Here is a 12,105-nt window from a genome sequence, read left to right as displayed (position 1 = left end):
AGGTGGTTTCTCAAGCCTGGGATGGCAAATATTGAGGACCACTAGGGGGAGGTGTTGTGGGTCACGTTTGGTGGTGGCACTGCGGACAGCCAACTTGGGCCTGATGTGGTGACCACCCGGGCATGCGGCCTGACACCCTCCTCCTGAGACTCTGGGACAGCCGGCATGTGGTGACCTGCCATGCCGTGCTGGTCTATGGACGCGGGTCGAACCACATGGACAAGGAATGTTATAGCCTACTGGACAACCAGTGGGGCATCTGTGGAACGTGATGGTGTGAGAGTGACCTTCCACAGATGTTCCGTTATGATTTATGGACTCTTGGTTTGGGAAGAGAGCCATGGGGTTAATGTGATCGGGAATTGGTAACGTGCCGAGTATATGGGCCATGCTCGGCTGGCATGTGTATGGCGAAGCATCTTTCTTTGGTGAGGTTAGGAAAATGTGAAAAATGTTTGGCATGGGTAATCTCGGGGTTATATGCAAATTTAAGGGTGAATTTTGAAATGGCATGGTGGTCACTGCACAGTGACACCATTATTGATCCAGGTGTGTAGACCAAAGTGTTGGAGGCTGTGATAAAATTGACAGGGTAGCAGGACACAGCTTTCAACTGGTTGTGGGGGCGACTGTGCCAATATTTGGGACGCGGGATCATGGGGATGGAGTTGGGGGTCTGGGGGTCAACGTGGTGCTATGGGTGTCCGAGGTGTGTGGACCATGTCTTCTGGGTGGGTCTCCTGGTGGAGCATGGCTGTCGACTGGGCCTTGGTGTGGTCAAGTGTGGGTGAGCACTGGGGGCTGTGGTTCTGTGGACTGGGCGATGAGGGCGGCGTAGGTGACGTGAGGGGAATGCCACGCACTGCCACCATCTCCCCCAGGGCCGAGGTTGTGCGTGCGGTAGTGTTTGTTGGCAGCAGGTGCTCACCACATTGGCCAGCTGGGGCTGGTGCAGCTGTGTTCCTCGCAGGGGGGCCGAAGGATGGATGGTGGATCGCACCCTTATAGACACTCATGGGCCATGTTGGCATTTTGACTGCTCACCTTGTCCCGATGACCCTTGCACGGTAGAGGTGCGGAGCTGTCGTAGCCACAGGTAGTTGTTTAGAGTGATAATCACCGTTGAATGCGGATCCACATGCCTGCCAGTATAGTGGGGAGAAAAGTGAAATTTGGAAGAATTTGGTAGGCCCAATGGGATAAATTTTGGGATTTTGTGGGTGGATGGCACTTTGGGCTTGACCAACCGGAAGTTACCTGTACATCAAGGTAGAGGTAAGGCCTTGATGGTTACTGTCCCAGGCTTCAGGACTTGCTATAGAAATTTTGGGGACATGTAATTTGGAGTTGGGGGCAGGTGAGAGTGATGACATGGTCGGTGAGGGGATTGGAATGTGTGCCACACAGAGTCTTGTGGGTGGCGTTTGTGTAAGTGTTGTGGTGATGTGTTTTCATGTGGTCGGGAGAGTGGAGACGGTGGAGGATGAGTGATGGTTGGTGAGTTTTGAAATGTACTTGTGGAAATGCAATGATTTTAAAATGTGAACGGGGGATTTCACATAAGGCAGGCCATGGCAACTTTTTGTAACACCATCTATGGAAATGTGTTGAAAATGGAATGGCAGCGGGGGAGGAAATGTGTTTTGGGGTCTTGTGGGTGGGGAAGGTGTGTGTGTGTGTCCGCAGGTACAGATCAGGCTCTGAGGAGCGATGCCTGCGGCCCCCCCTCTGCGGCAATTACCCCTGGCAGCCAGTGGTGTCTGGAAATTGGAGCTCGTCGGTGGAGGGTTTGGTTGGGCACCCTGGGGTAAAGGAGACCCCCGGCAACCCTTGGAGCTGCGCGGCAGCAGGAGGCAATGGAGCCTGGTGTGTGGAGACCCTTACCGGCGGGGTAACGGCGGAAAGGGCTGTTGGGCTGCCACGGGGCCAAGAGGTAAAGGGGGGGGGGGGGGGGCAATGAACTTGTACGTCGGTCGACTTGTTTTGGGACAGCAGGCACCACAGCCTGAAGCGCCCCCACCATCTTAGTTGTGCGGTACCTCCCCGCTGCCCAGTAGAAAGAAATGCACACACATGTATATGACATCAATGCCATGGTCCTGCAGGGGAGTGTATTGAATAAGTGCCTGGTTATGATTTTCTGTGATGATTTTTGGAATGAGTATGCGTGGATAAGGGGTTTGTGTTGCATGAATGAGGGCGAAATCCACCGAGCCATGTCACTCACCTGCAACACGTGGACAGGGCCCGCGGAAATTTAGGGGTGCATTGGGATGGCCCCGCAGGTAAGGTTGCGTCTTGTGGCATCCATTGGGGGACGCGGTCAGTAGACCGGGGTTGTATAAATGTTCATAGAGTTTTGGAATTTTGTAAGGTTGGTTAAGTTTTGTGGTGAAGTTCGTTTTTGAGTGTTAATTGTTTCCTCCCTCCACAGGAACAACGAATGAAATGTACATATTTGATTGCATGATTGTTAAGGGGATTAGCATGTTAAGGAGAATAGGTAGGAAGTCCGACTCACTTCCCACAGCCCTCCTGATTTATTTCATAGGTTAATTAAGTGTGTGACAGTAAGTGTTAAGACTGGAATGGTAGAGCCTGCAGTGAACCTAGCAGGAGCTACGGTTCCAGAGGGGGTGGGGGGGCTGTGTTATGTCGATAGGGTAGAGCAATATCTAGAGCCAGGTAGATCTGAATAGGTAACATGCTCCGACTGTCGCGATAGGGAATCTACCTTGTAATAAGTTCTGTGTAGTCCGGTTTGTCGGGTTAAGATGTATACCTGTGAACATACCAGGTTGTTCGTGTGTTAGATAGTGTAGGGATTAAGATAACAGCCCGTGTGTCAAAACTGGTAGTCAAACCTTCGTCCCTTATGGCAATGCACACCAACATAAACACTTAGACAGGCCCTTAGTACAACATTAAATAATTCCCTTCCCTGACAGTGACTTCGGAAGGAACAGGCAAGGAAACCAGGCCAGGAAACCGCCTATGATGGCCGCCGCCAGCTACACCTCCGGCAGGCCTAGCCACATCGAGTGCCACGAGCTATGACCACGCTACAGGCCTGCGATTCGGTGGAGGGCACTGATTGGGTGGCGCGTCAAGGCTGACGTCACCGCCGCAATGTTATATGAGGGCGTGCCAAACGACATTGTTTTCTTCTTGCTTGCGCAGCACATCTCTCTTGCAACTCTTGCAGATCCAGCAGTTCGTCCTGCGCTCTGGCACATCGAGTCTTGCTTGCGCAGCTTCCTCTGGCAGTTCAAATTCTCTTGCGCACGTCCCTCCCTGGCTGTCTTGTGCCCTCTGCGTTTTTCCTCTTGGTCTCGAGGGGTCCTGGTGGTCTTGGCTCGCCATCTGTGTGGTGCTTGGAGCGGTGCTTTTGGAGCGAGGGACCTCGTGGTGTGCGATCGACTGGAGCTTGGAGCGAGGCCCGGTGGCACGCGAGCGGGGCCGAATGGAGCCGTGTTTGGACGGCAGACAATACAAGACAACAGACGAGATAAGGCTGCACTCACACCCCACATTTACAAGTACACGACGTTTCCTTTTATTAATTCATCTTCCCTTGTTCGTTTCTGATTCTGGTGTGTGGGATCCCAATATAAGAATTCGTTTATTTCATTGCCGTCGCGTTTCATTGTATCGGGTCCGTGAATAAATCTTTATTTTTGTACATTCTGATTTGTCGTTCGTGAGTTGATTAATTTCCCCGCAGCTGCCGTCGGTTCGCTGAAGATAAGCGCTTCTCCCGCTTCTTCCTCTTCCCTTCTTCTTCCTCCCGCGTTTCATAAGTAGAATCCGTGTTTGGTCGTCGCCTCCATTAAAGCTGTTCTGGTCTTCCGCGGTCCCTGGTATTAACCGGAGGGATTCGCATGACAATATTATTCTCTCCAGGTCTTCAAGACAGCTGTTAACCACAATCTCAATCATCAACCATCCAAAAACATGACCTTTTCTACCCCGTTACTCACATCACCTCCCTGCTCACTCCCTACCCTCACTAGACAGACAAGCGACCAAGAATCAAAAGTTACAGGACCGGGAAAAATCTACTAGACTCGGATTACCGGATACCACCGGGAATACCAAACGGTCAGTATCAGTAAATCATATCTTTATAAGTTGATGCTTATGCACATTTGCTTCTGTGCCGTCTAGCCGAGGTTCTGGTCTAAACCCAGCTATAAACTGTCATACCTGTGTTTCACAGATAGGGTGATTCATCAGTGTGTGTGCCGTCGCTCAGATAGTCAGGACATCCAGTTTAACGTCCAATAGTCAAGTCAACTCATTGTAGGAGAGGAGGGCCTATGCCCTGTGCAATCCTATCTTCGGTAGAACAGCAGCTGGTATAGACTCCTCTTAAAGCCGTCAGTCATCAATGCTTAGACGGTGTCCTCAGAAAGTCCATTCCAAACATTGACCAACCGGTGGGTAAAGAAGGCTGCTCTTACCCAGCAGCACATCGAAGGCTTTTCCAACTTCTAGGAGTGCCCGCGAAGGCGACTGTCTGTAGTAGATAGGGCCGGCGGTTCTTCAAATGAGACGTTGAGTTCACCACGCAGGATTCTGTAAAGCATGATCAAATCACCTCTTAGCCATCTACAGTCAAATGAAAACGGATCCAGATTTGCAAGGCGTGGCTCATAAGGGAAGCGTGCTTGCCCCGTACCATGCGTGTTGCACAGCATTGCACTTTTTCTCCAGCAGGTAGCAATCCTGCTTCAGAAAGGGCCCCTACAGTGGTAGATCATACTCCAGATGCGGTCTAACAAAGTTTGCGTTGGTCAACTGGAAAATAGCAGGTGTAATAGAAACAAAGGAGCGGCAAAAGCAATGCATCACCAAGAGTGCTCTGTTTACTGCCAAACTAGTCTGCATTGAGACTGAGAGGGTGCGCATTGCACGAATTCTAAGGTCAGTGATACTATCAGTCGTCAGATGGTCCACTCCACCCAAAGATACTGCACTGTAGAGGTGACCCGTCCAAGGTGCGTGACCCCACATTTGGTCAGATTCACTTATATTTGCCACAGTTGCGTCCACTCTTCAAGCGTCCACCTGCAACGCCAGATTGGTGTCGTGTTCATTTTATTTACACCAAAGCTTGAGGTCACCCATGAACAGCAGCGATCGACAGCTGAAACAAACCAAGTCATCAATATATATCGGAAACATCACTGGTCTGAGCACTGAGCCCTGAGGCACTCCAATGTCAACCTCGGCCCAGAGAGAATGCGAACCATTTACCGACACTCATTGATGGTGTCCAGTCAGGAAGTTAGTAAGTCGAAAGTGAAAGTGGAGATCCACTAAGTAACCTCATCAATAAACAAGGACATGCATTCACGATAATAACCAATAAAATAACATCCAAAGAAACCATAAAGGTGACACATAGATGATTTAAAGCTCTTTGCACCGAACGCCAAAAAAAACTGGCAGAACAACTGAAATTAGTGAAGCGGTACTCCGATCACACCCACATGGAATTTGGCCGAGATAAGTGTGCCAAGTGCACATTCGTGCAAGGCAGACCAAACGGAAAAAAATTACCTAAATACAACAATACAGGAACTAGAAAACAGAGCATTTTCAATACAGATACCTCGGAGTAGAAGAGGGCCACCAAATATGTCACAAACAAATGCGCAAAACAATTACCAAAGAATACCTGCAAAGAACAAGGCTGATCTTGAAAACATACCTCTTCCCAAGGAACAAAATCAAATTCATCAGCCAACGAACAATATCAGTATTCCAGTACAGCTGCAGAATAGTAAACCGGCCACAAAAATAAATTAAAATAAATAGCACTGCAAAGCGGGCGTAACCCCTCAGCCCATGCATGAATGAATGAATGAATGAATGATCATTTTAAGGCCATTTTCCCTGCTAGAGCGGGGGTTAGCCTTGCGGGCCCCAGGACAATCATGGTTCCCTGTTTGACGCAATGTTTTTATGGCCGGATGCCCTTCCTGACACCAACCCTTGGTCGCCTCTTACGATGCGCAGGGATACGGTGTACCTATTCTAAACCGGGGTACACACCGTGATCATTCATCCCGGCAAGCTGGTACTCAATTTTCCGACCTCGGAAGGATGACAGGCTGAGTCAACCCCCCTGGCGTTAATTCAGCGATCGACCGGGATTCGAACCCAGGATCCTAGGATCCCAAACCGGCACCCTAACCGCTAAGCCAACACCGGTGGAAACCAACTTCAAGATGACTGCCGTGGCGGAAATATTGAAAATCGCAGCGCGCCCATTTTTGAAAGGAACCTTCCCCTACTCAACCCCAACACACACTGCAAAAATGGATTTAATCGGACAAGCCGTTCTGCTCGAAATTGACGGTAACCAATTTCAAGATGGCTACCGTAACGGGCATATAGAAAATTGCAGCGCACCCATTTTCGAAAGGAACCTTCCTCTACCCAACCCCAACACACACTGCAAAAATGAATTTAATCGGACAAGCCATTCTGCTCGAAATCGACGGAGACCAATTTCAAGATGGCTGCCGTGGCGGCCATATTGAAAATCGCAGCGCGCCCATTTTCGAAAGGAACCTTCCACGACTCATCCCCAACACACACTGCAAAAATGGATTTAATCGGACAAGCCGTTCTCCTTGAAATTGACGGAAACCAAAAGTTCACGGACGCCCGGACGCCAGTGACGACAATACCCCTCAGCCCAAATTGCGCTGAGGGGTGAAAACTAGATATCAAAAAAAGGAAACTCCTCTCCATTCATAGAATCTTCTACAAAAATCAGTGCATCCCGAGAATGTACCTGCCGAGACGAGGAGGTAGCAGCCTGATGGAGCTCAACCTGATGGAGCCTGATGTGTTCTGTACCGTCCCCCAAACAGTGATGACTCCATCTACATTTCACTGTCTGACAACATGGACCAACTTCTATCCACTCATCCCAACTCTCTCTTCCTCATATGTGGTGACTTCAACTGTCATCATGCCACCTGGTTGGGTGTGGGTTCCTCTCTCACCAGTCATGGCACCTCAGCAAAGGACTTCTGTGACTCACTGGGATTGACACAATCTGTCAATTTCCCGACCCGGATCTCAGCCAATGGAGTATCTTCTCTTCTAGACTTGGTTATGACAAACTTCCCTGCTAATGTCTGCTGCTCTTCTTCTGCTCCAATCGGTTCTTCTGATCATGTGCTTGTCAAAGTGGACATCTCTCTGGCCATTCTCAGAGAGCCTCCTCAGCGTCGACGAGTCTGGCATTTCACTCAGGCCGACTGGGACGGTCTTCAAGCAGCCATCAATCGTCTGGATTGGTCTCCCATCTCCACTGCCTCTGACATCAATTCTTCCTGGGAATTCTTCCAAAGCAAACTGATCTCTCTCATGCACAGATTTATCCCATCTCGCCTTCAATTGTCTTACCCTTCCTCCCGTCCATGGTACACTGAATCTTGTGGTGAGGCAGTTGCCCTGAAACAACTTGCCTTTGCCTCTTGGAAGGCTAATCCAACTGAAGGCAATCTCAGTTCCTTCCACCAAGCTCGGAACAAGTGTGTGTCTACCCTCAGGAGTGCCAGGAAGCACTATCTCTCCTCACTCAAGAATGAACTCTCAAACCTGTCTCCTTCCTCCAAATCCTGGTGGCGTCTGGTCAAATCCGTTTCTGGTGTTTGTTCCCCCTCCATCCCCTCCCTTACCTCAAATGGCCACACAGTTGACATTGCACGTGACAAAGCCGAATGCCTCAACTCTGTGTTCGCCTCAAAATCCTTAGTCCCAAACCCATCTCTCTCTGTTCCCACCTTTCCCAGTCGAACCCAACTGCTCCTGGACTCTGTGTCCTTCTCTCCTGACAAGGTGGAGGAGTTTTTGTCAAACCTCGACTCTGATTCTGCAACTGGACCAGACGGCATCAGCCCACGGGTCCTAAAATCCTGCTCTGCCGCTCTATCTCACCCTCTCTCTGTTCTTTTCACCCTATCTTTTGCTCAAGGTCATCTGCCAGCATCCTGGAAATCAGCTAACATTACCGCTTTACACAAAAAGGTGCAAAAACAGATCCTTGCAACTACAGACCAATCAGCCTGCTCCCAATTATCAGCAAAGTCATGGAATCCATCATTGCTTCGGATATGAAATCTTTCCTCTTCTCCAATGGCTTGATCTCTGATCATCAATTTGGTTTCAGACCAGGTCACTCTACTCTGGACATGCTGCTTCTCCTGTCTCAACAATGGATGGAGGTCCTCAATGCCAAACAGGAAATCAGAGCTGTCTCCCTCGACATATCACGGGCCTTTGATACGGTCTGGCACCCAGCTCTGCTCACCAAACTCTCCTCCTATGGTATCCATGGAAATCTCCATGCATGGCTTGCGGACTTCCTCTCTGGTCGTAGTCAACGTGTGGCCCTGAATGGATTTCTCTCATCTCCCCTTCCTGTTCAGGCTGGAGTTCCCCAAGGAAGTGTGCTGGGCCCTGTGCTTTTTCTGGTCTTTATCAATGATCTCTCCGACTCTCTGGAAAATCCTCTCTATCTCTTTGCTGATGACTCCACTATCTGCCGCTCCATTCCTCTTCCCTCAGATCGGCAGTCTGCAGCCTCCTCACTCTCTGAAGACCTGGACAAAATCACAGACTGGTCAAACAAGTGGAACATGTCTTTCAATCCTGACAAATCTCACTCTCTTACTATGTCTCTCCGAAAAGATCGACTGGACAACCCTCCCATCTACTTTCTCAACAATCCTCTCCAAGAAGTTCTGTCGCTCAAGATTTTGGGTCTCACTATCTGCCATGATCTTTCTTGGGAAAACCACATTTCCAAGCTGGCCTCCAAAGCCAGTCGCCGACTGGGCATCCTCCGTCGTGCGAAGTCCTTCCTCGGCACACCTGAGCTCCTCACCACATACAAGGCTTTCATCCGCAGCTCAATGGAATACTGTTCTCCCCTATGGGCTGGTGCTCCTGCCTCACACCTGGCTTGGCTTCACGCTGTTGAATCCAAAGCTTTCAAAATCATTGGAATCTCCCGCGATGAAGCTATCTCTGAGGGCCTTTCACTCACTCACCGCAGGCAGGTAGGTGGTCTTTCTGTCTTCTACCGACTCCTCTCCGGCCTTGCTCCCCCAGCTCTCTCTGGGCTCTGTCCCCCAAATATTCCTACAGGTCGCACAAGATCTGCCAGCAACCCTCTGATGGTTAAACTGCCGAAATCTCGGCTCCCTGCTCACCTTCACTCTTTCATTCCTCTTTTCTCCCGCCTGTGGAACAAACTCCCACACTCCCTTCAATCCCTCTCCTCCCTCCAGGTCTTTAAAACAGCTGTTCACCACCATCTCTTATCTTCCCCCATCCATAACCTTGAACTTTTCTACCCCCACTAATTCACCCCAGATCCACCTTGTTTGAAATTCCAACTTCTTTCCTGGAAATCCTGGCAGTGTCCATATGTTTATACCTCTCCCACCCCCTCCCCCCCCCCTTCACATGCCTCCCCCCCAAAGCCCTCTCCCTCCCACAGATCTCTCGATGTCTCCATGTCTCTCGGTCCCTGCTCTCAAATGTGTTTGTGTCCTTCCCCCTCTCTCCCCATCTTGTCTACCGCTCCCGATGTTATTTGTTTTATGTGTCTGTTTGTCTTTTTGTGTGATTAATGTTCGCTCTGTCACGAGCCTCGATCTTGTATACAAAAAAAAAAAAAAAAAAAAAAAAAGTGCACAGAATGAAAACTGTATGATTGGCTGAATATGTGGAAAGTGCAACAGACTAAGAATCCAATTTGGTTGCAAACATGAAAACAACAAACCAGAAAAGGTATCCCTAACCCACCGAACAAAACATTTCCAAAAGCATGTCCAAATCGACGATGTCACACATGAAACCAAAACAGTGACAAATACAGCGCCATTTATTGCAAAAAAGACAAAATAAAAATATAAAACGAAATATCAACAGATATTCACCAACTGGAAAAATTATAAAAGCGCAGGAAAATTCAAACTAGAGTGAAGTTGATGACGCACCATTGGAAATCCTCACACATCCCAGCTAAAGCAAAATTGCACAGATGGTAAAAAGTTCCACCAAGAATGACCCAACATCAAATTTTTAATTAAAAATATTTCCCCCCATCTTGACCCTTGACCCTTGATTGCATATTCACAAAGTTTCATTATTATGGTTATGTTTTCACCCCTGATTGTCTGCCTGTCTGTAAACAAGATATCTCAAAACGTTGTGGACAGATTCGGACGAAATTTGGCAGAGATGAAGCGTATGTGACAAGGACGAAAGTATTCGATTTTGGTGACGATCCGGATTCGGATCCGGCTACTAAAAATTTTTAAGTGATTCTTCACCATTGGGAGATGGGGCCCAAAACGATACATAGCAGGGTATCTCAAAAAGTTGTGGACGGATTTGGACGAAAGTTGGTGGACAGGTTGTGTGTGTGACACGGAAAAATCCAATATTGATGAAGATCCGGATCCAGCTAGTATAATTTTAAAGTTATTTTTCACCATTGGGAGATCGGGCCCAAAACGATACAGAGCAGGTTATCTCAAAAAGTTGTGGACGAATGATTTTGATTAAATGTCATTCTGTGTTGTGATTTTCTGGTCTACTCTGGGATACAAAACGTAAACTGTTCACCTGGTGGAGGTATGCCCTCTACTGAGTGCCATTCCAGTTAAAAATGTTTTAAAATGTGCCCATCATTTCACTTTTTGGTATTTGACCGTTTGACCATGCCCCATGGAGCAGGGCCAAAAATTATACTGCTCTTGCACTTTCTTGCCATGTGGTGATCATAACTACCAAGTTTGGTGAATTTTTGTACAACTGTTTAGTGAGGAGATAGCGTGACGGACGGGCGGACTTTCAAAAAGCGTTGGGATAAAAATATATATAGAGCCGTGGCCAAAAATATTGGCACCTTGCACTTTTTTCAAATAACTCACAATTTTCTCGAAAAACAAGTTGAAATTGACAAAAGTATTTGGTCTCGACAATTGTTTATTTCACTGTTAATATTACAGAACCTTTGTTTTTAATTCAGAACATAATATATCCTTTTAAATCATAACGATTTAAAAGAAATGGCATTGACAATATTATTGACACCCTAGACTTGATATTTGGCAGCACTTAATATTTGGTAGCCTTTGGAAAGAATTGAACAAAAAAAGAAATACATATGTGGATACCAAAAGACTTTAATTTCAACACTTTTGTGGAAGAAATGGTGCATTATTCGAAAAAAAAGTGCACGGGTGCCAATATTTTTGGCCACCACTGGCACGTGTGTGTGTGTGCGTGTGTGTGTGCGTGTGTGTGTGTGTATATATATGTATGTATATATATATATATATATATACATATATACATACATACATACATACACACACACACACACACACACACACACACACACACACACACACACACACACACACACACACACACACACACAGTTGGACCCTGGCATTCACGGGGAGGATACATTCCTGGAAAATGCCGCAAATTGCAAATCTGCGAATGTCTTGTGACAGACAGTATGCTTCGCGGCCTTGGGCTTGCCAATACAGCGGTATACCACACAGACTAAAGGTATTTTAAACTATCACTGTATTTTAAAGCATTTTCAATGGTTTCTAGGCGACAGGGCAGCAGGTAGAACCATACTAAAGGAATCACAAGACCTAAAACTAAACAGCAAATATATAATTAAACAAGCGTTACGCCTAGGTCCCCCGTCGGTGAAGTGATGCGAGTTGACAAAGTGGAAGACGCAAGGCGGCCATCTTGGATTTTGACGTGGTGACCCAATTTTCAATAGCGTTCTCCCTTATGCGTCGATACACCCACACACCAGATCAGACGTTATTAGTTCGTTTATTTTTCAAGATATTTCACTCACAAGGTTCAGACATATATATGGTGGCGGCCATCTTGGATTTTGACGTGGCGACCCAATTTTCAATAGCGTTCTTCCTTATGCCTAGATACACCCACACACCAGATTAGAAGTTGGTACTTCGCTTATTTTTCAAGATATTCCGCTCAAGGTTCAGACATACATGGCGGTGGCCATCT

The 12,105-nt window shown here is 47.7% G+C and overlaps 1 protein-coding gene across 2 annotated transcripts in view; it reads right to left on the bottom strand.

Annotated features, from left to right (window-relative positions):
- The window catches only part of LOC137423728 (mitoferrin-1), a 100,199-nt gene that overhangs the window by 77,758 nt on the left and 10,336 nt on the right, over positions 1–12,105 (bottom strand). Inside the window, exon 1 of one of the 2 annotated variants that reach the window (XM_068111184.2) lies at positions 4,464–4,566. The exons of the other annotated variant lie outside the window; for it this stretch is intronic. Within the exon in view, the coding sequence (XP_067967285.1) occupies positions 4,464–4,475 (12 nt within the window). The 5' untranslated portion in view covers positions 4,476–4,566. Of the gene's footprint in view, positions 1–4,463; positions 4,567–12,105 lie in introns of those variants that run through there. 2 annotated transcript variants of the gene reach the window in all.

The sequence above is a fragment of the Myxine glutinosa genome, chromosome 3 (genome assembly GCF_964187855.1).
Source record: "Myxine glutinosa chromosome 3, kmMyxGlut1.1, whole genome shotgun sequence".
Taxonomy (NCBI): Eukaryota; Metazoa; Chordata; class Myxini; order Myxiniformes; family Myxinidae; genus Myxine; species Myxine glutinosa.
This window is presented reverse-complemented; position numbering and strand designations above follow the sequence as displayed.